The sequence below is a fragment of the Hyperolius riggenbachi genome, chromosome 12, assembly GCF_040937935.1.
Source record: "Hyperolius riggenbachi isolate aHypRig1 chromosome 12, aHypRig1.pri, whole genome shotgun sequence".
Classification (NCBI taxonomy): domain Eukaryota; kingdom Metazoa; phylum Chordata; class Amphibia; order Anura; family Hyperoliidae; genus Hyperolius; species Hyperolius riggenbachi.
This window is the reverse complement of record NC_090657.1, coordinates 48,197,146-48,222,951: the sequence shown is the minus strand read 5'-3', so window position 1 is coordinate 48,222,951 and position 25,806 is coordinate 48,197,146. Positions and strand designations below refer to the sequence as shown.

Here is a 25,806-nt window from a genome sequence, read left to right as displayed (position 1 = left end):
AGTGGTGGGTTCACAGAACAGGTATGCAGTGGTGGGTTCACAGTACAGGTATGCAGTGGTGGGTTCACAGAACAGGTATGCAGTGTTGGGTTCACTGAACAGGTATGCAGTGGTGGGTTCACAGTACAGGTATGCAGTGGTGGGTTCACAGAACAGGTATGCAGCCAGGAACAAGCTAAGCCTAACTAATCTTTCCCTATGAGAGACAGTCTGCAGCAGCTCGCCCTACTCTCACTAATGCAGGCACACAAGTGACCGTAATGGCCGCTGCTGCCTGCCTTATATAAGGGGGGTGGGGCTCCAGGGGCTAGTGTAGCCTAATTGGCTACACTGGGCCTGCTGACTGTGATGTAGAGGGTCAAAGTTGACCCTCCATGTGCATTATGGGGCGAACCGAACTTCCGCAAAGGTTCGCCTGCGGGATGCGAACGCGAACCACGGAAGTTCGCATGGAACCGTTCGCAGGCGAACCGTTCGGCCCAACTCTACTAAGCAACTCCCTCCAGAAAAGTGGACATTGCCACTACTGATCTACAGAATTATGCTGTAAGGGTCAGTTTTAACGGAGCAGAGTGGTCTGTACACGCAGATAGGCACCCAGTACAACGCATTAGAACTCTTCAATGAAGAAAAAACATGCAGAGAGAAATCATACACCACCATCAGGAAATGCAGACTACATAAAACAGAGAGGAACACAGAATGAATACAGGAAATGACAATACCATAGTCAGCTTCACTTCAATTTAACAGACAGTGACATCTTGTGGTTGCTTTACTATACTGCAGTTTAAAGTAATTCTGTTGATACTACCACCAAGTTTACCCCATGTCTGGTAAGCCAAATACAAATTCTAACCTAAAGCACAACATATGCATTGCACTGCAGAAGCCAATAATTTGATGAAATGGAAATACATCTGTTATTGTGAGCTGCAATGCTGAACGTAAGAACAGCCAAATCCAGCAATGGGTCTGAATGCGTCCACCCTTGTGCATTGCATTCATACACATCTAAAATGCAATGCACAACACTACGGTGGCCACAGGGAAACTGGTCTACAGACGGTAGTTTTTTAAATGATCATTATTATTATCAACATACCATTGTAATAAAAGTAATTATGCTTTTCAGACTATGAAATCCACAAAAGCGTACCAGATATTTCTTCTGACTAGTGCAGTCCTGATCATCTTCCTTGTAAGTCTTTTAGGCCATCTCTCAGTAAAGGTATGTAGTATGTACAGATGTTTAAAATTATTCAAACTTAGACATTGAAGAGGGGTCAGGATGTGCTAAAAAATATCCTGCTAGTTATATCAGTTGCTGTAATCAGTCTTTTTCCCATTACCTATCTACTAATGTTCTTTGCTTATGGTATGTTTGGAAATCTAAAAAAGGTTTTCTGCTACTGTAAATACACAAGGTGTATGCAGGAAACTATGTTAAAGTTTATGCGCACTCACAGTGTGTGTAAAATTGAATTGCAGTTATGTCAGCTGTGTCAGGTTTTTATGTAAATAGCATTAAATTGAATGTGGTGGTGCGGTGGTGGCAGGAAGCATGAAAGACCCGGTGAAGCTGAGGCAGCTGCAAGAAGAGAAGAGGAGGCGGTTGACTGCACTGAAGACGACCGGAAAAGGGGAGGAGGAGAGTGGTGTTTGTGTAGTGTTAGCGTAGTGTTGCGTTGTATAGCATGTAGTGCAGTGGTGTGTGGCATTGCTGGTGGGACAGCAGGGGTTAGTGTAGTGTAGTATGTAGTGAAGTGTAACTGGTGGGGCCAGGAGGGATTAGTGTAGTGTAGCTGTGAGAGTTGCTTAGCAACAGGTTAGGGGAATAGGTCCATAAGACGCCCCTGCACTATAGACGCTCCAGGTATAGTATTTTTTCCCCTGATTTTTAGCCTTTTTAAACCTTATAGCCCAGAGTGTGCAAATAGTCCAGTATATATATATATATAGCTATATATGTTATAGCTCAGGGTGGGAAGCCCCACGCGGCCAGGGCTCCTCATTATGGCTATCCCAGCCTGCATTAAGGTAGACAAGGGGTTAAAGAAGCTCAGGAGGGGAGACCCCACATCCTTTTTTTTATTAAATTTCCCACACTCTGAACATAAACAAAAATTACATTTATATACATTTTATATACATGTTAATACATTATCTGTCATTTTAGCGCTGTGACTTTGCTATACTTTGTTATTTTTTTCCTTCTAAATTTTAAATCGATTTTTCTCGAAAACTAAAAGGTCTTTGATTTTTTTTCCTCTTGTACCCACTGTCCTCCTACACATACCCAGCAAATTTGGTGTTTCTAGTTGATAAGTCTTTGCTATTAACCGCTAAACTAGGAGGCCAGGGAAACATTTCCCATACTGTGAACGGGAAATTTAAAATCAATTTTCTCAAAAACTATAAGGTCTTTTACAAAAATCTGTTTTCCTCTTGTACCCACTGTCCTTCCTCACATACTCTGCAAATTTGGTGTTTATAGCATGTAAGGGGGCTTTGCAATTACCCACTAAATTTGACGGCCAGTGACTTAAATGTAAAAAATGCGAACGCAATTTTTTTAAAATTGCATTAAAAGCGAATGGCGAAAGTCTATGTTCATAGCAAACTGTTCTCCTAGTGAACTGTTTGGGCCATCTCTAATCACAAGCCATTACTGCCATGAATTAGATTGATCACACGGGACTAAGATTTTACAGCATGTCTGATCGATGCTTTCGACCAATTTCAGCCCAAAATCGATCTATTCACTAAACGATCAGACATGTTGTGGCAATGATTTTCATCCAATTCATTAAAATTGAATCAGATGGTCAATCAGGACATACAGTACATATGATTAAACCACCCTGATATTTGGATGCAGTGTATAGCCGAATAAACTCTGCTCCGTCTTTTGACGGCACCCACATTACAGTCTGAATGCCACTATAGCCCAAATCTCTGCTCCCAAAAATGCTGTAAAATTGGTAGATGTATTGCCACCTTTAGACATTTATATAATTACAGACTATCTTAGATATTTTTTATGTAAAATGAAAGAAAAAAATATGACTTTTTTTTTATTTCATAACTATATCCATTTCAGTTTTCAAGAGTTACAATTCATTACAGCAGCAAACCCACGTTAAGCAGCGGGGAAATGTTGACAGCATTTGCCAGGACACCATCACAAGATGAAATTCAAGCTGATTTAATCTTTCAAAAATGTTCTTCTATGAACCCATTAATCTCAATCTCTGACATGGAAAGCACAACCAGTGCCAAGAGGAGCAGAGCAACCATTTTAAACCCAAGACAAAAGTACTGTGTTGGAGAGACATTAGCTGTCCAAGTTGAGATGTTTGATTATGTAGGTCATCGGAAAACCTACGGAGGAGACTTCATGAAGGCTAGAATATTTTCTGTAGACCATAAAGCTGCGGCCTCTGGGAGGATTGAAGATCTGCACAATGGAACCTATCATGTTTATTTCACCTTATTTTGGGAAGGAAAGGTCTATGTTTCCTTGGTTCTCCATCATCCAAGTGAGGCTGTATCAGCACTGTGGAGAGCGAGGAACCTGGATTATGGACTCATCTACTTCATGGGAACCTTTAACAATGGAAGCCATCAAGTCACGTCTGAGTGTGGATTCCAGCTGAATACTCACAGGGAGATATGTGATTACACAACAGGAGATAATGAATCATTTTACTGCTATAAACCAGAAGCTTTCCATTGTAAATCATTAATATACCTCCAATCTTTTAATAAAAATCTCTCCTTCCTCAACACACATGAGAAAACCCTTTTTAAAAGGTAAGTTTGTATATAAAGTAATAGAAAACGTTTTGATTTCTGTAGTCAAAAATGTACCCAAAGCAGAGTCAATAACATATATGTAATTATTTTGTAAAGTGTTACATCACTTTTGTTACAAAATGATTGTGCATATACAAAGCTGGATTTACAGTAGCAATACAAAGTATGTGAACCCTTAGGAATTATATGGATTTTTGCACAAACTGATCATAACATTTGATCTGATCTCCATCTAAGTAAACTTGGGAATTCACAGTCACTTTATCTAAGTTACACCATGTAAACATTCACAGTGCAGGTGGAAAAAGTATTTGAATCCCTAGACCAGTGGGTCCCAACCCATGTGCCGCGACACATACATGTGTCGCGGCAGCTTCGGGTATGTGTCGCGGCTCTCTCGGAAGGGAGCAGCACAGTGGAGGGAGAGCTGTGGGCAGCGGCGGAGAAGGGGGCCATCTCCCCCCCTTCTCTCACCTTAGGGTGTTCTGGCTCTTTAGCTCTCCCCTCCGATACTAAGTGTGGCGGCGCTTGGCAGCGGGCAGGACTTACCTTCCGTGTCGCTCCAAACGCCGGCCGGAAGTTCTGGTTCTGCAGCCGCTGCTCTGGTCTGGATCAGGCCAGAGTAGTGGCAAATCATCCTGCGCCGGCGACAAGACAAGAGGGAGACACGGAAGGTAAGTTCCGCCCCTCTGCCAGCCACCGCACTTCATCACTTCATTCCGGATGAGAGAGCGAGGGAGGGAGAGCACCCTGAGGTGCCGCTCTCCTTCCCTCGCTCTCTCCTCCTGGGGGGGGGGCACCTGGCTACATATACTGGGCACTTATATCCCTGGCGACATATACTGGGCACATATACCTCTGGCTACATATACTGGGGACATATACCGGGGACATATACACCTGCCTACATATACTGGGGACATATACCCCTGCCTACATATACTGGGGACATATACTCCTGACTACATATACTGGGCACATATACACCCTGGCTACATATACTGGGGACATATACCCCTGCCTACATATACTGGGCACATATACCCCTGGCTACATATACTGGGGACATATACTGGGGACATATACACCTGCCTACATATACTGGGGACATATACCCCTGGCTACATATACTGGGCACATATATCCCTGGCTACATATACTGGGCACATATACCTCTGGCTACATATACTGGGCACATATACCTCTGGCTACATATACTGGGCACATATACCTCTGGCTACATATACTGGGGACATATACCCCTGGCTACATATACTGGGCATATATACCTCTGGCTACATATACTGGGCACATATACCTCTGGCTACATATACTGGGCACATATACCCCTGGCTACATATACTGGGCACATATACCCCTGCCTACATATACTGGGCACATATACCCCTGGCTACATATACTGGGGACATATACTGGGGACATATACACCTGCCTACATATACTGGGGACATATACCCCTGGCTACATATACTGGGCACATATATCCCTGGCTACATATACTGGGCACATATACCTCTGGCTACATATACTGGGCACATATACCTCTGGCTACATATACTGGGCACATATACCTCTGGCTACATATACTGGGGACATATACCCCTGGCTACATATACTGGGCATATATACCTCTGGCTACATATACTGGGCACATATACCTCTGGCTACATATACTGGGCACATATACCCCTGGCTACATATACTGGGCACATATACCCCTGGCTACATATACTGGGCACATATACCTCTGGCTACATATACTGGGCACATATACCCCTGGCTACATATACTGGGCACATATATCCCTGGCTACATATACTGGGCACATATATCCCTGGCTACATATACTGGGGACAACTGGCTGTTTGTCATTATGTGCATTTACTGGTTAAAAACTGTCTCTTATTATGTGCATTTACTGGTGAAAAGAGGTCTCTTAGTATGTACATTTACTGGTGAAAAGCTGTCAAAGATCTCACTTACCAAGAAAGGTTGGACAAACTGGACTTATTTAGCTTGGGAAAAAAGGCGACTGAGAGGTGACCTGATTAACATGTATAAATACATCAGAGGGCAATACAAAAGCTTTTTAGATGAGCTTTTTGTTCCTAGGGTTGTACGACAGACAAGGGGACATGATTTGCTTGTGGAGGAAAAAAAAAGTTTTTGCCATCTATTTAGAAAGAGATCGTTCACAGTGAGAGTGGTTAAAATCTGGAAAATCTTACCTCAGGAAGTAGTTATGGCAAACTCTACATCTGCATTTAAAGAGGGCTTAGATGCTTTCCTTGCATTGAAGGTCATCCACGGCTATAATTATTAGGTAATTCCCGGGAGAGTTGATTCAGGGATTTATCTGACTGTCATCTGGAATCGGAAAGGAATTTTTCGCTTTTAAGGCTAATTGGCCCAGGCCTTGTAAGGTTTTTCGCCTTCCTCTGGATAAACTGGAATATGTGCAGTTGGTTGATTTTTATTTATTTATTTATTTATTTTTTTGATGGACGGATGTCTTTGTTCAACCAAACTAACTTTGTAACTATGTAATTATGTCTTGTCTCTCAAGTGCAGTGTTTTACAGAACATGGTCAATAAAAAGAAAGACAGGGTCATATAATCTCATAACAAAGAACATATTTGTTGCTTAATGCCAGTGTTACTAAATTGCAAAATTAGTGGCAATCATTTCTAAGTGTGGTTATGAGTCCCTGAAATGAACATGAGGGCGTGAGGTTCCGATCTGCTGGATTTGAGTTAATCAAAATGCCTCTGTAAACTGATATACTATAAAAGAACACAATAAAATTGAAATATAATTGCAATATTCACTTTCCAATGTAGAAATAAAGAAAAACGTTCAAATGATGAAGAAAAAGTTCTGGTTCACCAGGTTTTAAGGGGGTGGCATAAGAGGGAGATTAAGGGGGGGGTGGGTGTGTTATTCATAGAGAAGCTTTAGAAGTTAGAGTGTTGGTGCTGAGATGCAAATAATTCCAGGATGATTCAGAAATTTGCAATGTACTCAGCTTTACCAACCGAATAAAGTCGAGATAGGATTTGATTGTCAATTTGTAAAGAATTGCATAGTTTTGCATCAGCTCAGAAATATTTGCATTTTATTAACCATTCCCTAAACCTCAGTGATGGAGTATGTTAGAGCTGTTTGGTCAAGCAGCAGCCTTCCACTGCTGGTGTTATCTTAGAGACTGACATTTTGGTGTTTTTGAGATGCATTTATAACCCTTCTAACATGGGGGGTGGGGAGGGCATTCTATGAAGTTGTTTTTAGATAGGCCACTGGCCCTTGTTTACCTCAATGGCTCACTCCTAAGTTTATAAACATTCTAAAAGCCTGGGTGATCTCCAATATGGCCACAGCTAATAAGTAGAGATGGCTCAAACCTCTGATTTTAGGTTTGCGAACCTCGAACGCGAACTTCTGCAAAAGTGTACTGCTTCACACTGAGAGACCAAACTCACTGTGTAACGCACCACAAACAGCTGTTTGTGTAGTGACTGCCGGACTGGTGCACACCATGGCGAGAGTGCATGCTATAGCGGTTTTCAAGCTCATATGTTCGCCAGGTTGAGGTAGCTCAATGACAGAACAACGTGACTGTCCAGCTGATGGAATTTGGTCTGTTTATAATGAAGCAACAACCTTATTATCTTGGGTGTGCCCCCCTGACACACTCATATAGATGGCGGTCATTGCTTCATTGTGATACGCAAGCCCCTTCACCGCAGCAAGGTAACGATCACGGAGGGGAATTGGCACATGTACATGCCTTTTGTTTTGTTGTTGCAGCTGCAGTGCAGCCAGAAAAAGTAGGCAGCCATATACACGCTTAACAACACACATGATTTATAATAATCCACAATTTATACCTTTTCAGAGGAAAATTAGGGATAAAACGTAACTTTTAATTTATATTGCTAAAATAGATCGAATACAGATACTACTAATAGTGAACAACGTGAAAACAATTGGGTTGGTAGGTATACAGTTGTTAGTCATACGAGAAACCTATCAATCTCCCATTGTAAATTTATTATAGACCCCATACCAAGAACCCTACATGTTTTGTTTCATTAAATTAGAAACTTTGTCAGGAGTAAATAGTAATAAAGTGCCAGAGTGCAAAAAGTGCTGAAATAATAAATAATTATCAGTATCACATAGTACATATATTGAGGTAGTAGCTAGTATGGCACCAAAATGACAGCCAAAAATGGCATATACACGCACCAGAAAAATTATAATAGCTGCTAGCGGCGCGCCTTAAAAATTCAGGAATCCACCTGGAGTCCATGACCCTGTTGGTGGTAGCGGAGAAGGCAGTCAAATGGCCTGGAGGCAGAGATGCTGTGTGGGGAGTGACTTAGTCATGGGGCAGGCAGTCACACGGCGTGCAGGCAGAGATGCTGTGTGTGGGGACTTAGTCTTTGGGCGGGCAGTAGACCTCTGGGATCCATGCCTCATTCATTTTGCTAAAGGTGAGGTACTGAACACTTTTTTTTTCCTAGGCGATTTCTGACAATGCCTCCAGCTGTGCTGAAGGTCCTTTCTGACAGGACATTTGAGGCAGGGCAAGACAGAAATTGGATGGCAAATTGTGACAGCTCTGGCCACAGGTCAAGCCTCCGCACCCAGTAGTCCAGGGGTTCATCGCTACTTATAGTGTCTACTTCCGCAGTTAAGGCCAGGTAGTCGGCTACCTGCCGGTCCAGGCGTTGATGGAGGGTGGATCCGGAAGGGCTAAGGCATTGGACTAAAGAATGTCCGCATGTCTGACATCACCATGAGATCGCTAGAGCGTCCTGTCCTTGCCTGCGTGGACATGGGAGAAGGATTATTGGCAGTGGTACCTTTATTCCATTCTGCTGTTACATCACCCTTAAACGCACTGTAAAGCATACTTGCCAGCTTGTTGTGCAAGTGCTGCATCCTTTCTGCCTTCTCGTGAGTTGGTAACATCTCTGCCACTTTGTGCTTATACCGAGGGTCTAGTAGCATTGCCACCCAGTACAGGTCATTACCCTTGAGTTTTTTTATACGGGGGTCCCTCAACAGGCTGGGCAGCATGAAAGACGCCATCTGCACAAAGTTAGATGCAGACGTACTATCCATCCCCTCTTGCTCTTCTTCAGTGATGTCAGGTAAGTTCTCCTCCTCCCCCATCCACGAAGAATACCACGGGAAAGTTGAGCAGCACAAGCCCCCTGCGATGCTTGCTGCGGTTATTTTTTCGCCTCCTCCTCAAAAAAACCCACCTTCCTCATCTGACTCCTCTTCCCCACACAACTCTTCCTCCTCCTCCTTCCCCCTCCTCTGTGCTGCCGCAAGTGTTGAGGAAACATCTGGTTCTGCTGGTAATTGATCCCACAAATCTTCCTCCTGTACCTGTTCCTGTTCACGCTCCTCCACAGCTTGATCCACCACTCTACCACGGCACGCTCCAGGAAGAAAGCATATGGGATCAAGTCGCTGATGGCACCTTTACTGCCACTCACCATGTTTGTCACCTCCTCAATAGAGATGTCGCGAACCTCCAATTTTCGGTTTGCGAACTCCATTCACGAACTTCCGCGGAAGGTTCGGTTTGCTTAAAAGTTTGCGAACTGCAATAGACTTCAATGGGGATGCAAACTTTAAAAAATAGAAAAAATTATGCTGGCCACAAAAGTGATGGAATAGATGTTTCAAGAGGTCTAACACCTGGAGGGGGGCATGGCGGAGTGGGATACATGTCCAAAGTCCCGGGGAAAAATCGGGATGTGACGCAAAGCAGCGTTTTAAGGGCAGAAATCACATTGAATGCTAAATTGCAGGCCTAAAGTGCTTTAAAACATCTTGCATGTGTATACATCAATCAGGGAGTGTAATTAGAGTTCTGCTTCACACTGACGCACCAAACTCACTGTGTAACGCACCGCAAACAGCTGTTTGCGTAGTGATGGCCGTGCTGGACTGGTGCGCACCGTGGCGAGAGTGTAGGCCGTGGCGGTTTTCAAGCCCATATGGTCGCTGGGCTGTGGTAGCTCAATGATAGAACAACAGTGACTGTCCAGCTGATCAAATTTGGTCTGACCACAATGAAGCAACGACCTTATTATCTTTTGTGTCCCACCCCCACCCGAGACACTCAAATAGCCGGCAGTCATTGCTTCATTGTGATATGCAAGCCCCTTCACCGCGGCAAGGTAATGATCACAAAGGGGAATGGGCACATGTACATGCCTTTTGTTTTTTTGTTGCAGCCGCCCGCAGTGCAGCCATAAAAATTAGGCAGACATGTACACGCACCAGAAAAGTTAGTGTAGCGGACGCTGCTAGTAGCGGCCTTAAAAATTCAGGAATCCGCCTAGAGTCCTGGACCCTGTTGGTGGTGGCTGAGAAGGCAAGCGGCCTGCAGGCAGAGATGCTGTGTGTGGGGACTGACTTAGTCTTCAGTCATGCAGTAGCCCTCTGTGATCCATTCCTGATTCATTTTGATTAAGGTCAGGTACAACAGGTAGATAGATGCAGTGAGGTGGGTTCACTGAACAGTAAAGGTACTTAGATGCAGTGAGGTGGGTTCACTCAACACAACAGGTAGTGAGATGCAGTTAGCTGGGTTCACTGAACAGTAAAGGTACTTAGATGCAATGAGGTGGGTTCACTCAACACAACAGGTAGTTAGATGCAGTGAGCTGGGTTCAATGAATAGTAAAGGTACTTAGATGCAGTGAGGTGGGTTCACTAAACACAACAGGTAGTTAGATGCAGTGAGGTGGGCTCACTGAACAGTAAAGGTACTTAGATGCAGTGAGGTGGGTTCACTCAACACAACAGGTAGTGAGATGCAGTGAGCTGGGTTCACTGAACAGTAAAGGTACTTAGATGCAATGAGGTGGGTTCACTCAACACAACAGGTAGATAGATGCAGTGAGGTGGGTTCACTGAACAGTAAAGGTACTTAGATGCAGTGAGGTAGGTTCACTCAACACAACAGGTAGTGAGATGCAGTGAGCTGGGTTCACTGAACAGTAAAGGTAGTTAGATGCAGTGAGGTGGGTTCACTCAACACAACAGGTAGTTAGATGCAGTGAGGTGGGTTCACTCAACACAACAAGTAGTTAGATGCAGTGAGCTGGGTTCACTGAACAGTAAAGGTACTTAGATGCAGTGAGGTGGGTTCACTCAACACAACAGGTAGTTAGATGCAGTGAGGTGGGTTCACTGAACAGTAAAGGTACTTAGATGCAGTGAGGTGGGTTCACTCAACACAACAGGTAGTGAGATTCAGTGAGCTGGGTTCACTGAACAGTAAAGGTACTTAGATGCAGTGAGGTGGGTACACAGTACTGGGTAGTACAATGTGACAAAAAATAAAATCTTCTATGAACTCGCCATACACCTAACGGAATACCTTGGGGTGTCTTCTTTCTAAAATGGGGTCACTTGTGGGGTTCCTATACTGCCCTGGCATTTTAGGGGCCCTAAACCGTGAGGAGTAGTCTAGAAAACAAATGCCTCAAAATGACCTGTGATTAGGACGTTGGGCCCCTTAGCGCACCTACAGAGGTGTTTCTCCCACCCAGCATGGGTATGTGTAAAAATAGACCCCAAAACACATTATACTACATCTCCCGAGTACGGCGATACCACATGATTGGCACTTTTTTACAGCCTAACTGCGCTAAGGGGCCCAAAGTCCAATGAGTACCTTTAGGATTTCACAGGTCATTTTTGTTTCAAGACTACTCCTCACAGTTTAGGGCCCCTAAAATGCCAGGGCAGTATAGGAACCCCACAAATGACCCCATTCTAGAAAGAAGACACCCAAACGTTTTCCGTTAGGAGTATGGTGAGTTCATAGAAGATTTTATTTTTTGTCACAAGTTAGCGGAAAATGACACTTTGTGAAAAAAAAACAATTAAAATCAATTTCCGCTAACTTGTGACAAAAAAATAAAAACTTCTATGAACTCAACATACTCCTAACAGAATACCTTGGGGTGTCTTATTTCTAAAATGGGGTCATTAGTGGGGTTCCTATACTGCCCTGGCATTTTAGAGGCCCTAAACCGTGAGGAGTAGTCTTGAAACAAAAATGACCTGTGAAATCCTAAAGGTACTCATTGGACTTTGGGCCCCTTAGCGCAGTTAGGGTGCAAAAAAGTGCCACACATGTGGTATTGCCATACTCGGGAGAAGTAGTACAATGTATTTTGGGGTGTATTTTTACACATACCCATGCTGGGTGGGAGAAATACCGCTGTAAATGGACAATTGTGTGTAAAAAAATCAAAAAATTGTCATTTACAGAGGTGTTTCTCCCACCCAGCATGGGTATGTGTAAAAATACACCCCAAAACACATTGTACTGCTTCTCCCGAGTACAGCGATACCACATGTGTGGCACTTTTTTGCACCCTAACTGCGCTAGAGGGCCCAAAGTCCAATGAGTACCTTTAGGATTTCACAGGTCATTTTGAGAATATTCGTTTCAAGACTACGCCTCACGGTTTAGGGCCCCTAAAATGCCAGGGCAGTATAGGAACCCCACAAATGACCCCATTTTAGAAAGAAGACACCCCAAGGTATTCCGTTAGTAGTATGGCGAGTTCATAGAAGATTTTATTTTTTGTCACAAGTTAGCGGAAATAGATTTTAATTGTGTTTTTTCACAAAGTGTCATTTTCCGCTAACTTGTGACAAAAAATAAAATCTTCTATGAACTCACCATTTTCCCTTAACAGAATACCTTGGGGTGTCTTCTTTCTAAAATGGGGTCATTTGTGGGGTTCCTATACTGCCCTGGCATTTTAGGGGCCCTAAACCGTGAGGAGTAGTCTTGAAACGAAATTTCTCAAAATGACCTGTGAAATCCTAAAGGTACTCATTGGACTTTGGGCCCTTTAGCGCAGTTAGGGTGCAAAAAAATGCCACACATGTGGTATCGCCGTACTCGGGAGAAGTAGTACAATGTGTTTTGGGGTGTATTTTTACACATACCCATGCTGAGTGGGAGAAAGATCTCTGTAAATGGACAATTGTGTGAAAAAAAAAAATCAAAAAATTGTCATTTACAGAGATATTTCTCCCACCCAGCATGGGTATGTGTAAAAATACACCCCAAAACACATTATACTACTTCTCCTGAGTACGGCAATACCACATGTGTGGCACTTTTTTGCAGCCTAACTGCGCTAAGGGGTCCAAAGTCCAATGAGCACCTTTAGGCTTTACAGGGGTGCTTACAATTTAGCACCCCCCAAAATGTCAGGACAGTAAACACACCCCACAAATGACCCCATTTTGGAAAGTAGACCCTTCAAGGTATTCAGAGAGGGGCATGGTGAGCCCGTGGCAGATTTCATTTTTTTTGTCGCAAGTTAGAAGAAATGGAAACTTTTTTTTTTTTTGTCACAAAGTGTCATTTTCCGCTTACTTGTGACAAAAAATAATATCTTCTATGAACTCACTATGCCTCTCAGTGAATACTTTGGGATGTCTTCTTTCCAAAATGGGGTCATTTGGGGGGTATTTATACTATCCTGGAATTCTAGCCCCTCATGAAACATGACAGGGGGTCAGAAAAGTCATAGATGCTTGAAAATGGGAAAATTACCTTTTTGCACCATAGTTTGTAAACGCTATAACTTTTACCCAAACCAATAAATATACACTGAATGGGGTTTTTTTTATCAAAAACATGTTTGTCCACATTTTTCACGCTGCATGTATACAGAAATTTTACTTTATTTGAAAAATGTCAGCACAGAAAGTTAAAAAAATCATTTTTTGCCAAAATTCATGTCTTTTTTGATGAATATAATAAAAAGTAAAAATCGCAGGAGCAATCAAATAGCACCAAAAGAAAACTTTATTAGTGACAAGAAAAGGAGCCAAAATTCATTTAGGTGGTAGGTTGTATGAGCGAGCAATAAACCGTGAAAGCTGCAGTGGTCTGAATGGAAAAAAAGTGGCCGGTCCTTAAGGGGTAGAAAGCCCCAGGTCCTCAAGTGGTTAAGAGCAGCCAGGAGAGCTGCTCCAGTGTGACTCTCGGCTTTGAGGCAAGACATGTCTAATTTGGCATGATACCGTCGTACCTGGCATGCAGCATAGGCCCTTGGGAGCTGGGGCTGTGTAGCTGGAGAGGAGATCGCAGCACCAGTAGAGTAGCACTGCCACTTAGTCGAGGATGTAGCAGGAGGAGAAGGAGGAAAAGGTGGCAGCAGGCCTCCCTGCAAGCCGTGGGGGTGCCAAAACTAGGTCCACTGCACAGCCACATATTCCCTGCTTGCCAGCGGACACCAGGTTGACCCAATGGGCTGCTTAAGTAATGTACCTGCCCTGACCGTGCTTTGCAGACCAGGCATCCGTGGTCAGATGGACCCTTGACCCAACGCTGTGTGCCAGAGATGACACCACTTGCCTTTCAACTTCATGGTACAGTTTGGGTATCACCTTTTTTGAGAAATAATTGCGGCCTGGTATCTTCCACTGCAATTTCCCAATGGCCACACATTTTTGGAAGGCCTCAGAGTCCACCAGCTGGTATGGTAACAGCTGGTGGGCTAACAGTTCCGCCAAGCCAGCTTTCAGACGCCGGGCAAAGCGGTAACTGGCAGACATTGGCTTCTTCCGCTCAAAGATTTCCCTCACGGACACCTGCTGCTGTGGGCAGAGGAGCAGGAACCGCTCAAGGGCAGAGGCGGAGTGGAGGAGGGCGGCTGTGAAGGTGCAAGGGAGAAAGCGTCTAAAGATAATGCACTTTAAGGAGGAAGAGGAGAAGGAGAGTGGCTTTGCTTTTGTGTGCTGCTTTTCCTCAGGTGGTCTTCCCATTGCAGTTTGTGCTTTTTCTCCATGTGCCTTCATAAGGCAGTTGTCCCTATGCAGGTGTTGGCCTTTCCACTGCTCAATTTTTGCTGGCAGAGATTACAGATGGCATTGCTATCATCTGAGGCAGACACATAAAAAAATTCCACACCGCTGAGCCCTGGGGTGATGGCACTATGGTGGCATCAGCAGCTGACGTTGAAGGGCATGTTGGCTGGCTGTCCATAGGTGGCGATACATGGCGCCGGACACTGCCACCAGCTGTTTCTGACAACGAGATCCCCCTGCTTCTTTCAGCAACTCGACTCCTCCTACTCCTTTCTGATTCCCCCTCTGAACCGTCCCCTGTTCATCTCCTCTATTGGGAACCCACGTGACATCCATATCATCATAATCATCATCATAATCATCCTTCCCAGCTTCACTTGTATCAGACACCTCCAAAACTGCACCAACAGCAGGTACTTCATCATCCTCCTCCTCACACCTTACACCCATAGTGACGCCTAACTCAGACATATAAGGTGGTGTAACTTGCTTAGCGCCTTCATCTTGTTGTAACAATAATCACTGTGAATCAGTTAATTCCCGACCAAATAACTCCTGCGATGTGTGAAATGTAGCAGATGTGGTGCTTGTAGTAGTGCTGGTGGCTGCGGAAGATAATGTGTTCTGTGTTAAATATGCCTTCTTCTGAGCACTGTACTTTGGGCCAGGGCCTCACGAAATCACATCAGCACGACCTCAAACAGACCTGCCATGTGGCCTGCCTCTGAGTCTGCCTCTGCCTGTTTAGTCCATATCGGGGGGAAGAAGTGAAAAGTATGCAGTGACTTGACTAATACAATGTGCAGTCACACAGGTGCAGTGAAAGGTATGCAATGACTGGTATTACAATACACAGTACAGCTGTCACGCAGGTGCAGTGAACAGGTATGCAGTGACTGGTATCAATACAATGTGCACCTGTCACACACACAGGTGAAGTGAACAGTTATGCAGTGACTGGTATATAACACTGAGTGCGGTCACACAGGTGCAGTGAACTGGTATCAATAAAATATCAATACAATGTGCAACTGTCACACACACAGGTACCATGAACAGGTATGCAGTGACTGGTATATATTATAACACTACGTGCTGTCATGCAGGTGCACTGAACAGGTATGCAGTGACTGGTATCAATACAATGTGCAGCTGTCACACACACAGGTACCGTGAACAGGTATGCAGTGACTAGTATTACAAATGTGCAGCTGTCACACACACAGGTACCGTGAACAGGTATGCAGTGACTGGTATATAATATAACACTGCGTGATGTCACGCAGGTGCACTGAACAGGTATGCAGTGACTGGTATCAATACAATGCGCAGCTGTCACATACACACAGGTACCGTGAACAGGTATGCAGTGACTAGTATTACAAATGTGCAGCTGTCACACACACAGGTACCGAGAACAAGTATGCAGTGACTGGTATATATAACACTGCGTGCTGCTGTCACACAGGTGCAGTAAACATGTATGCAGTGACTGGTATTTCAAATATGCAGCTGTCCCACACAGGTGCAGTGAAAATGTAGTCACTGAATGTGCTGGGCCTTGCATAGTATAGCAATTACCAAGGGCCAGCTGTGACTGACAGGGCTGTATATGCAAGTGGCAGTGGGCCACACACAAAAAAAAAACACATCAAAAGAACATTAGTTCTCAAAAGAGCTATTTTGGGGTATTTTTTTATCAATAAGCATCAGAAAGGAGCAAGCTAACAAGCCTAACAACAGCCTAACCAAGCTTTCCCTATGTCTACAGCAGGTTCCTCTCCCTTCTCTAATTACTGCAGCCACACTGAGTGAGATAATGGCCGACACAGCAGCTGCCTTATATAAGGGGGGGGGGGGGCTCCAAGAGGGAGTGTAGCCTGATTGGCTGTCCTGTGTCTGCTGACTGTGATGTAGAGGGTCAAAGTTGAGCCTAATAATGTACCATAGGTGGCGGGTCAAACTCGCATAAGGTTTGCAGTTCACCGCGAACGCGAACCAATGATGTTCGCAGGCCATCTCTACTAATACTGAAGCTGGACGGGGAGACTTTTGGACACCTTCAGATTGTAGCAGTGATCACCTCAGTTTTTGTATTAATAGTTTAGGGTGATTTCAAAAAATATATGTTGGTTGCAAAGGGTTCTTGAATGATAAAAGGCACAATTACATTATTACTATTATTATTATTATTATTATTATTATTTTATTATTATTTATTTATGATGCATTTTGTGCTGTGCTTTACAGTGTACATTCCTGTCAGTCACTATCTCCCAGAGAAGCTCACAATCTAATGAGTTTGACCCTATCAGAGTTTTAGGATAATTGTAGGGATAATTTCATTAACATACTGTGTGTTTTGGCATGTGGGTGGAAACTCCATAGTATGTTCCAAAACAAAGAAAATATTTGTAATCTGTTTCTAATAAACTGTATTGTTCATATTTTTTTCTTAGAGAAAATATTGCTGTTGAAATCTCAAAAAACGTTGAGCCTATTGATGTGAGCACATGTGCTGGTGGTAAGTAATTGCCGTTTATGAAGATTTTCCATTGCGCCATATATATAACAATAACAATAATATTTATATAGCGCTTTTCTCTCTGGGGACTCAAAGTGCTGTGACCCTGCATTATGCAGTCTCAAAGGCTAGGGAAAAGAGGTGAGTTTTTAGCCTTTTTTTAAAGCTGTCCAGAGAAGGAGCCTCTCGTACTGATTGTGGAAGTGAGTTCCATAGAGTAGGGGCTGCATAGGAAAAGGCCCGAGCACCAACTGTTAAGTGTATCCTGGGAATAACCAGCTTCATCTTGTTGGCAGAGCGGAGGGTGTGTGGAGGGGCATAAAATTCCAATAGATCCGCTATTTATTTGGGTCCCATGTGGTGTAGAGCCTTGAATGTCAGCAGGCAGATCTTAAAATTGATTCTCCATTTTACTGGCAACCAGTGAAGAGTTTGCAGTACTGGGGTGATGTGTGAGCTGCGGGGGGCATTGGCTAGGAGTCTGGCTGCAGCATTTTGTACTAGCTGTAAGGGGCGCAGAACCTTATCTGTAGATCCGATGAACAGGGCGTTGCAGTAGTCTAGGCGGGAGGATACAAATGCGTGAACCAGGGCAGGTAGGTCTTCAGCTGGGATAAGGTGTTTGATTTTCGCTATATTTCTTAGATGGAAGAAGGAAGACTTGACAGCTGATACCTGCTGTCTGAGTTTTAGATTTCCATCCAGGATCACCCCAAGGTTTCGCACAGAGTCTTTATACTGTACAGTATCTCCCCCAATTACTAGTTTGAGGTAGTGAGCGTTTTGAACTTTATCCATCATGTGTGGACCACCTACCACCAACACCTCTGTTTTGTCAGAGTTCAGCCTCAGCCAGCTGGTGTTCCTCCAATTTTGTAAATCCACTAGACACGCATTTATGAATGCTGATGGGTCTTGGGTGCCAGGCTTGAAGGACAGATACAGTTGTGTGTCATCTGCATAACAATGGTATCCTAGGCCATAGTTCTGGATTATTTTGCCCAGTGGGAGCATGTAGACTGCAAACAGTAATGGTGATAGTACAGAACTCTGTGGAACTCCATAGGCAAGTGGCACTGGATTAGAGTAGTGTGTGCCCAGGCATACTTGCTGTGTCCTGCCAGATAGGAAGGTCTGAAACCAGCTAAGAACAGTACCCCTTAGGCCACAGTAATTCTTCAGTCGCTGGATTAGTATTTCATGATCCACAGTGTCAAATGCTGCTGACAAGTCAAGAAGAATCAGAATTGAGCAATCACCCTTGTCCCTTGCAGTAAGTAGATCATTAATTACTTGGACTAATGCCGTTTCAGTGCTGTTCCTTTTCCTGAATCCTGACTGAAAAGTATCAAAGATGTTGTTATCTGTAAGCCTGGCTTCTAGCTGTTTGGTGACTGCTTTCTCAGTTCACCACAGGTCTGTAGTTGGTCACAGAATCAGGATCTAGTGATGGTTTCTTCAAGAGGGGTTTTATGATTGCTTTCTTTAGTTCTTCTGGGAAAAGTCCACTTTGCAAGGAGCACTGAGTGATTTTGTGAAGTGCTGGCCTGATCAGCTCTGGGCACTGCATTAAGGATCCAGTTGGGCCAGGATCCAGGTCGCAGGTAGTGGGGCAGAGACTTTGAATGAGAATTCCTAAATCTTCTTCACTCAGAGTGTCAAAAACTTGCCATGGTGGTACGGTAGTAGGCATATGCAAAGTACAGTGGTCAGTTGATGTTGTTGGTGTAATTAATAGCTTTAAAGGATACCAGAAGTGACATGTGACATGAGGAGATAGACATGGGTATGTACAGTGCCTAGCACACAAATAACTGTGCAGTGTTCCTTTTTTTCTTTCTCTGATTGGAAGAGTTAAATATCAGGTAAGTAAGTGGCTGACTCAGTCCTGACTCAGACAGAAAGTGACTACAGTGTGACCCTCACTGATAAGAAATTCCAACTATAAAACACTTTCCCAGCAGAAAATGGCTTCCGAGAGCAAAAAAAGAGGTAAAAAGGGGAATTTCTTATCAGTGAGGGTCACACTGTAGTCACTTCACAGTGTCAGCCACTTACATGCCTGATATTTAACTCTTTCAGGCAGAGAAAGAAAAAAAGGAACACAGCATAGTTATTTGTGTGCTAGGCACTGTACATACACATGTCTATCTCATCATGTCACTTCAGGTATCCTTTAAGCAACTGGACTTACTGATGATTATTAATAATATGTTCCCACTTATAGAGTTTCAGAAGCTGAAGTACTGCATTACTCGGTAATTAACATTTATCTTTACCTTTCCAAAGAAAAAAATAAATCTGCTCTATTTATTTAACCACTTCGCCTCATACGGGTTTTTACCCTAATTTTACCCTAACAGACAAGAGCAAATTTCACCTGTCAGTGCTCCTCCCTTTTATTCACCAATAACTTTATTATTACTTATCACAACAAAATGCTTGTTTTTTTCGACATCAATTAAGCTTTTTGTGGGTAGTATATTTTGTTAAAAAAAATTATGCTAAATGCATTTTAACGGGAAAAATAAGAAACAATCTATTATCTTATTTCTCAGTTTTCAGCCATTATAGTTTTAAAATAAACATTCTCCTGTGGATAAAACCCACACATTTTATTTGCCCAGCTGTCTTGATTATTAAACCGTTTAAATTATGTTCCTATCACAGTGTATGGCGACAATATATTATTTGTAAATATAGGTGTTATTTTTCTGTTTTTTTTTGTTTGTTTGTTTTTTGTCCGGTCTATAATTACACGCCCCTATGTTGTAAAGTAATAATAATAATACCTAATAAAATATAGATTAAAAGAGTCCCTAAGACATTTATGTAATAATGTTATGTAATATATATTTTTTAAACTGATTTTTTTTAGAAGTGTTTTTTTTTTTTTTTTGGGGGGGGGGGGGTCTTTGGAAGCATAAGCTATTAATTTTATTAATATTTATTACGTGAATGTGTATGCATGAGTGTGCCTGTATGCGTAATTTCACTTTTTGGCCACTAGATGGCACTAGTAAACACGCTTCTGTTTTATAGGAAGTGTTAACTTTTTTTTTTTTTACATTTTACTAAACTATGACTGTTTCCTGTTTTATGAATGGACATGGCCGCTGACCAGGGTCATGTCCATTCATTCCAGGCATTACGATTGGGTAGAGGACCACTCGGTCCTCTTTCGCAATCACAGATCATGGTGTCCTGACGGTTAACGGTGGTGGTGGGGGTGCAGCGGCGGGAGCGAGTGACTTATTGAAATATCCTGGAGCTGTTAACAGGCTCAAACAGGATGTTTTAATAAATCAGCATGTCATAAAATGGTTAAAATAAAAAGCTTAAAAGAATGTATTATACACAATTATACCTGTTATTACTCTGTTTTGTTTGTTTGATTTTTTTCAAGTCAGCTCCGTAACTTTCCATGTGTTGTGAAAGTTTTGTTGCTTTGCTCTCAGTCGTTAGTGAGAAGGGACTGAATGCTTCAGCCCATGTACTGAATGTGTAGAGTCCAGTGATGCTCATCCGAGCTAGGATATCCTAGCTCTTTTTTTACTATTCGAGCTCGAATACCGAGCTCGAATAGTATTAGCTATCTGGGCTGTGCTATCCGAGCGCATTCGGATAGCAATCAGCTATCCGGAGATTTACAAGCTATCCGAGTAGGCGGGTGACGTCACCTCGAGTCCTCACAAGCGAATTAGAGGGCTCCCAGCCCTCTAACTGCAGCCAATCACAGAGGGGGAGCCTGGCCAAGCCCCCCTCTATAAATAGCGGGCGCCATGTTGCCTCACTCGTCCTGCTTGTGACTTACTGACTGACTGTACTGAGAGACTCCTCCAGTTTTTTTGTCTGTGCAAGTAGTGCATTTATTGTTCAATACACCAAGCGTTTTTACACTCCATCACTTGATATTCACCTGTATTGCTTTGTATTGTAGATAGATTGTATTTTAGGCAGTTTAGTTTGTGTGATTAGGGACTATGGAGGGAGACTGTCACTAGAGTTGGGCCGAACGGTTCGCCTGCGAACGGTTCCATGCGAACTTCCGTGGTTCACGTTCGTGTCCTGCAGGTGAACGTTTGCGGAAGTTAGGTTCGCCCCATAATGCACCATGGAGGGTCAACTTTGACCCTCTACATCACAGTCAGCAGGCCCAGTGTAGCCAATTAGGCTACACTAGCCCCTGGAGCCCCACCCCCCTTATATAAGGCTGGCAGCGGCGGCCATTACGGTCACTCGTGTGCCTGCATTAGTGAGAGTAGGGCGAGCTGCTGCAGACTGTCTCTCATAGGGAAAGATTAGTTAGGCTTAGCTTGTTCCTGGCTGCATACCTGTTCTGTGAACCCACCACTGCATACCTGTACTGTGAACCCACCACTGCATACCTGTTCATTGAACCCACTACTGCATACCTGTTCAGTGAACCCACCACTGCATACCTGTTCAGTGAACCTGCCACTGCATACCTGTTCTGTGAACCCACCACTGCATACCTGTTCAGTGAACCCACCACTGCATACCTGTTGTGTTCAGTGAACCCGCCACTGCATACCTGTTCTGTTCAGTGGACCCGCCACTGTATACCTGTTCAGTGAACCCGCCACTGCATACCTGTTGTGTTCAGTGAACCTGCCACTGCATACCTGTTCTGTGAACCCGCCACTGCATACCTGTTCTGTGAACCCACCACTGCATACCTGTACTGTGAACCCACCACTGCATACCTGTTCAGTGAACCCACCACTGCATACCTGTTCAGTGAACCTGCCACTGCATACCTGTTCTGTGAACCCACCACTGCATACCTGTTCTGTGAACCCACCACTGCATACCTGTTCAGTGAACTCACCACTGCATACCTGTTGTGTTCAGTGAACTCGCCACTGCATACCTGTTCTGTTCAGTGGACCCGCCACTGTATACCTGTTCAGTGAACCCGCCACTGCATACCTGTTGTGTTCAGTGAACCTGCCACTGCATACCTGTTCTGTTCAGTGAACCCGCCACTGTATACCTGTTCAGTGAACCCGCCACTGCATACCTGTTGTGTTCAGTGAACCCGCCACTGCATACCTGTTCTGTTCAGTGAACCCGCCACTGTATACCTGTTCAGTGGACCCGCCACTGCATACCTGTTGTGTTCAGTGGACCCGCCACTGTATACCTGTTCAGTGAACCCGCCACTGCATACCTGTTGTGTTCAGTGAACCCGCCACTGCATACCTGTTGTGTTCAGTGAACCCGCCACTGTATACCTGTACTGTTCAGTGAACCCGCCACTGTATACCTGTTCTGTTCAGTGAACCCACCGCATCAGTGCGCATACCTGTACAGTTAAGTGAACCCACCTACCTACGTGAGTGCACGCAGTGTGATATACCACTCCGTGCATACCCGATATGGACAAAACAGGTAGAGGAAGAGGTAGTGCCAGAGCCAGAGGAATGCCAGCTGGACAGTCACTGTTCTGTCATTCAGCTACATCAGCCAGGTGACCATATGGGCTGTAAAGCCACCAAAACCTGCACTCTCGCCATGGTGCGCACCAGTCCAGCACGGCCGTCACTACACAAACAGCTGTTTGCGGTGCGTTACACGGTGAGTTTGGTGTGTCGGTGTGAAGCAGTACCTTAATTACACTACCTGATTGATGTATACACATGCAAGATGTTTTAAAGCACTTTAGGCCTGTCATTTAGCATTCAATGTGATTTCTGCCCTTAAAACGCTGCTTTGCGTCAAATCCAGATTTTTCCCGGGGACTTTTGGCGTGTATCCCACTCCGCCATGCCCCCCTCCAGGTGTTAGATCCCTTGAAACATCTTTTCCATCAATTTTTTTCCAAAGTTCGCCTCCCCATTGAACCCGGTTCGCGAACCTAAAATCGGAGGTTCGGCCCAACTCTAACTGTCACTGGTGCTGCTGCAGCTGCAGCAGCTAGGCCCTGTGCCTAGGCAAGGCAGCCTGCCCTGCTCTGTGCTCTAGTCTCTAGTTACCTTAACTGTACTATCACCTGTCCTACTCTACTGTACTACTTCTGTGTTAGATAGATTATTGTACTATTTTGTAGTTAGCAAGGCCCAGCTTTACTGCTATACCTGTCCTGTGTCTGCTCTCTGTAATCTAGTCACACCTGTTCTATTGTTTAGCTAGATTCTTCTATTGTTTAGTTAGTAGTACTGTACTCTAGTCTGTGTATAGGTACCGTCCGTCACCGCGTTACCTAGGGTCCTTGTGTGCGCAGTGCACGTCTGCGCTGTCCGCACCCTCTCGTTAGTGCTACACCTGTCCTATTGTTTATATATTACTTCTATTGTGTATTTGCTGACTTGTACTGTAGTCTGTGTATAGGGACACCGTCAGTCAGCGTCAGCTATGGTCTTTGTGTGTGCACTGTGCACTCTCTCGTTAGCACTACACCGATCTCCACTACACCAGTCCCACCCCATTAAAGTACCCCACTTGTCCCACCCGCCTTTAAATACATAACTTTTTTTTTCATTTGTATAATATTAAAAATATATGATGTCTGGCACTGGCAGCTGCGGTTTGGGCAGGGGCAGCAAGGGCAGCAAGGGCATCGGCAAGAGAGGAGGTCGTGGCAGCCACGCCACCACCACCACCATGCGCAGTTCTGCATCTGCACCAGTGGCTATTCTGCCATTAGCAACTGGCCGTGGACGCCTTGGCCGCCCAACAGCTGAGAGTCACGCTGCAGAGACACAGCAGCAGCGTGTGGCGCAGATGTTCCTCCCACCGCCAGGTCGTAGCCGTCCTATTGAGGAGAAGGACGCAGACTCTGTGGTGGAACTGATGGTGGATGAGCAGGCCACCATTAGCTCTGGAACCGAGTCCTCCACCCCCGCCACCACTCCTGTTCGCAAGAGCAGAAGCAGCCGCCCAGCACTGCCTGGGGAGGAGGAGGAGTGCAGTTCTCCAGCCCCAGCGGGCAACACCAGCACCCTGTCACTCAGCACCTTCTTATCCCCAAGCACAGCGAGGGTATGGAGTGCTGTTGCGGCAGAATTGGAGGAGGAAGAAATGCTGATGGGCACTTTAGGGGATGATGCTTTGGACAGTCAGACAGTGGTGAGTGTCCATCAGCCCATGCATGCAGAAGGGGAGTTTGTGGGGTCATCCCAGCAGGACTTGTTTGCGGAGGGGGAGGATGATGATGACAGGGTGAAGGACAGAGACTGGGTGGCAGATCCTGGGGATGTCATCAGCTCGGAGGAGGAGGAGGATGCGTCTGCGGGCCTTGCTAGAAGGATTAGCATCGCAGACATAGGCAGGATCAGAAGTGGGCGTGGTATGCAGGCCACACAGCGTGCTGATCTGGAGAATTCTGCCAGTGCCACCAGCCGCACCAAGAACCCCCCCCAACCACCACAGGGAGACCAATGGCAGCAGCACCTTCGAGCCGAAGGGGAAACTTCACCTCCCCAATTTGGAATTTTTTTCAGCCTGCCATATTTGGATTGCAAGTATGTCACCTGCAACCAGTGCCGCAAGCAGCTCAGCAGAGGGAAGGACCCCTCTGCGTACGGCACCACCTCTCTGGTGACCCATCTGGCAGGGAAACACTTTCATGAGCATGAGGAGTTCATGAAGTTGAAGGAAGCTGGCAGTGGCAGACCTGCCACCACTGCGAAGCCGTCGGCAGCAGCCACCCGCCCTCCTCCACCTCCTCCAGCAGCACCAGCAGGAGTACGTCAGAAACGCACTGCTCCTCCTCCCTCTGCAACTCCTGCCGCCAACACTGAGGCCTGTTCTAGCAGCCAGTCCTCAGTGGCCTCCTCTGCTTCCTCCAGTGATTCCCGTGCCAGCAAAAGGCGTCGCCAGATCCTGCTCAGCGACACCTTCCAGGGGGTGGTCAGGGTTCTGCCTCCCAGCAGCCGTCGTGTGCGTCAGCTGAACGGCTTGCTGGCATGGGCCATGTGCTCCCAACTCCTGCCTTATTCCCTTGTGCAGGAGGGGAGCGACATGCGTGCGCTCCTGATGTGTGCAGCCCCCGATTGGCCAATCCCCAGCCAACATTTTTTTGCATGCACGGACATTCCTGCACTTCACCGCTCTGTGATGGCCAATGTCGGGAGAGGGCTGGATCACGTGGTGGGTCAATGGGTCGACGTCACCATGGACTCATGGAGCAGCCGGTTAGGGACAGGCCACTATCTGTCCTTCACCGCTCATTGGGTCAGTTTGGTGGAAGGGGGTGAGGAGGGGGGAGCAGCATCAGGCACTGTCAGAGCAGCAGCAGCAACAACGCAGTGGGTGGTGCCACCATGCAGGGTCAGCGGAAATGCAGCAGGTTCCTCTGATCCGCTTCCATCCTCCGTCACACCAGCCCAAACCCCCCGCCTCAGCAGCAGCGTGAAGCCCCGCCACTGCCAAGCACTGCTGGAATTGGTCAGCCCGGGGAAGACCAAACTGACGGCGAACCATGTCCTGGTCAAACTCCGAGAGCAGGAGAGGAATTGGCTGACCCCCAGAGGCCTCAGAGTCGGAGAGGTGGTGTCCGACAATGGGGCAAACCTGGTTGCTGCAATCAGCAGGGGAGACC

At 45.2% G+C, this 25,806-nt stretch overlaps 1 protein-coding gene across 1 annotated transcript in view; it reads left to right on the top strand.

Moving 5' to 3' along the window:
* Positions 1-3,157: 3,157 nt before the first annotated feature.
* LOC137540932 (NXPE family member 2-like) overlaps positions 3,158-25,806 on the top strand; it is an 89,074-nt gene continuing 66,425 nt past the window's right edge. The window contains exons 1-2 of the mRNA XM_068262109.1: positions 3,158-3,816; positions 17,176-17,237. Of these exons, the coding sequence (XP_068118210.1) occupies positions 3,158-3,816; positions 17,176-17,237 (721 nt within the window). The remainder of the gene's footprint in view (positions 3,817-17,175; positions 17,238-25,806) is intronic.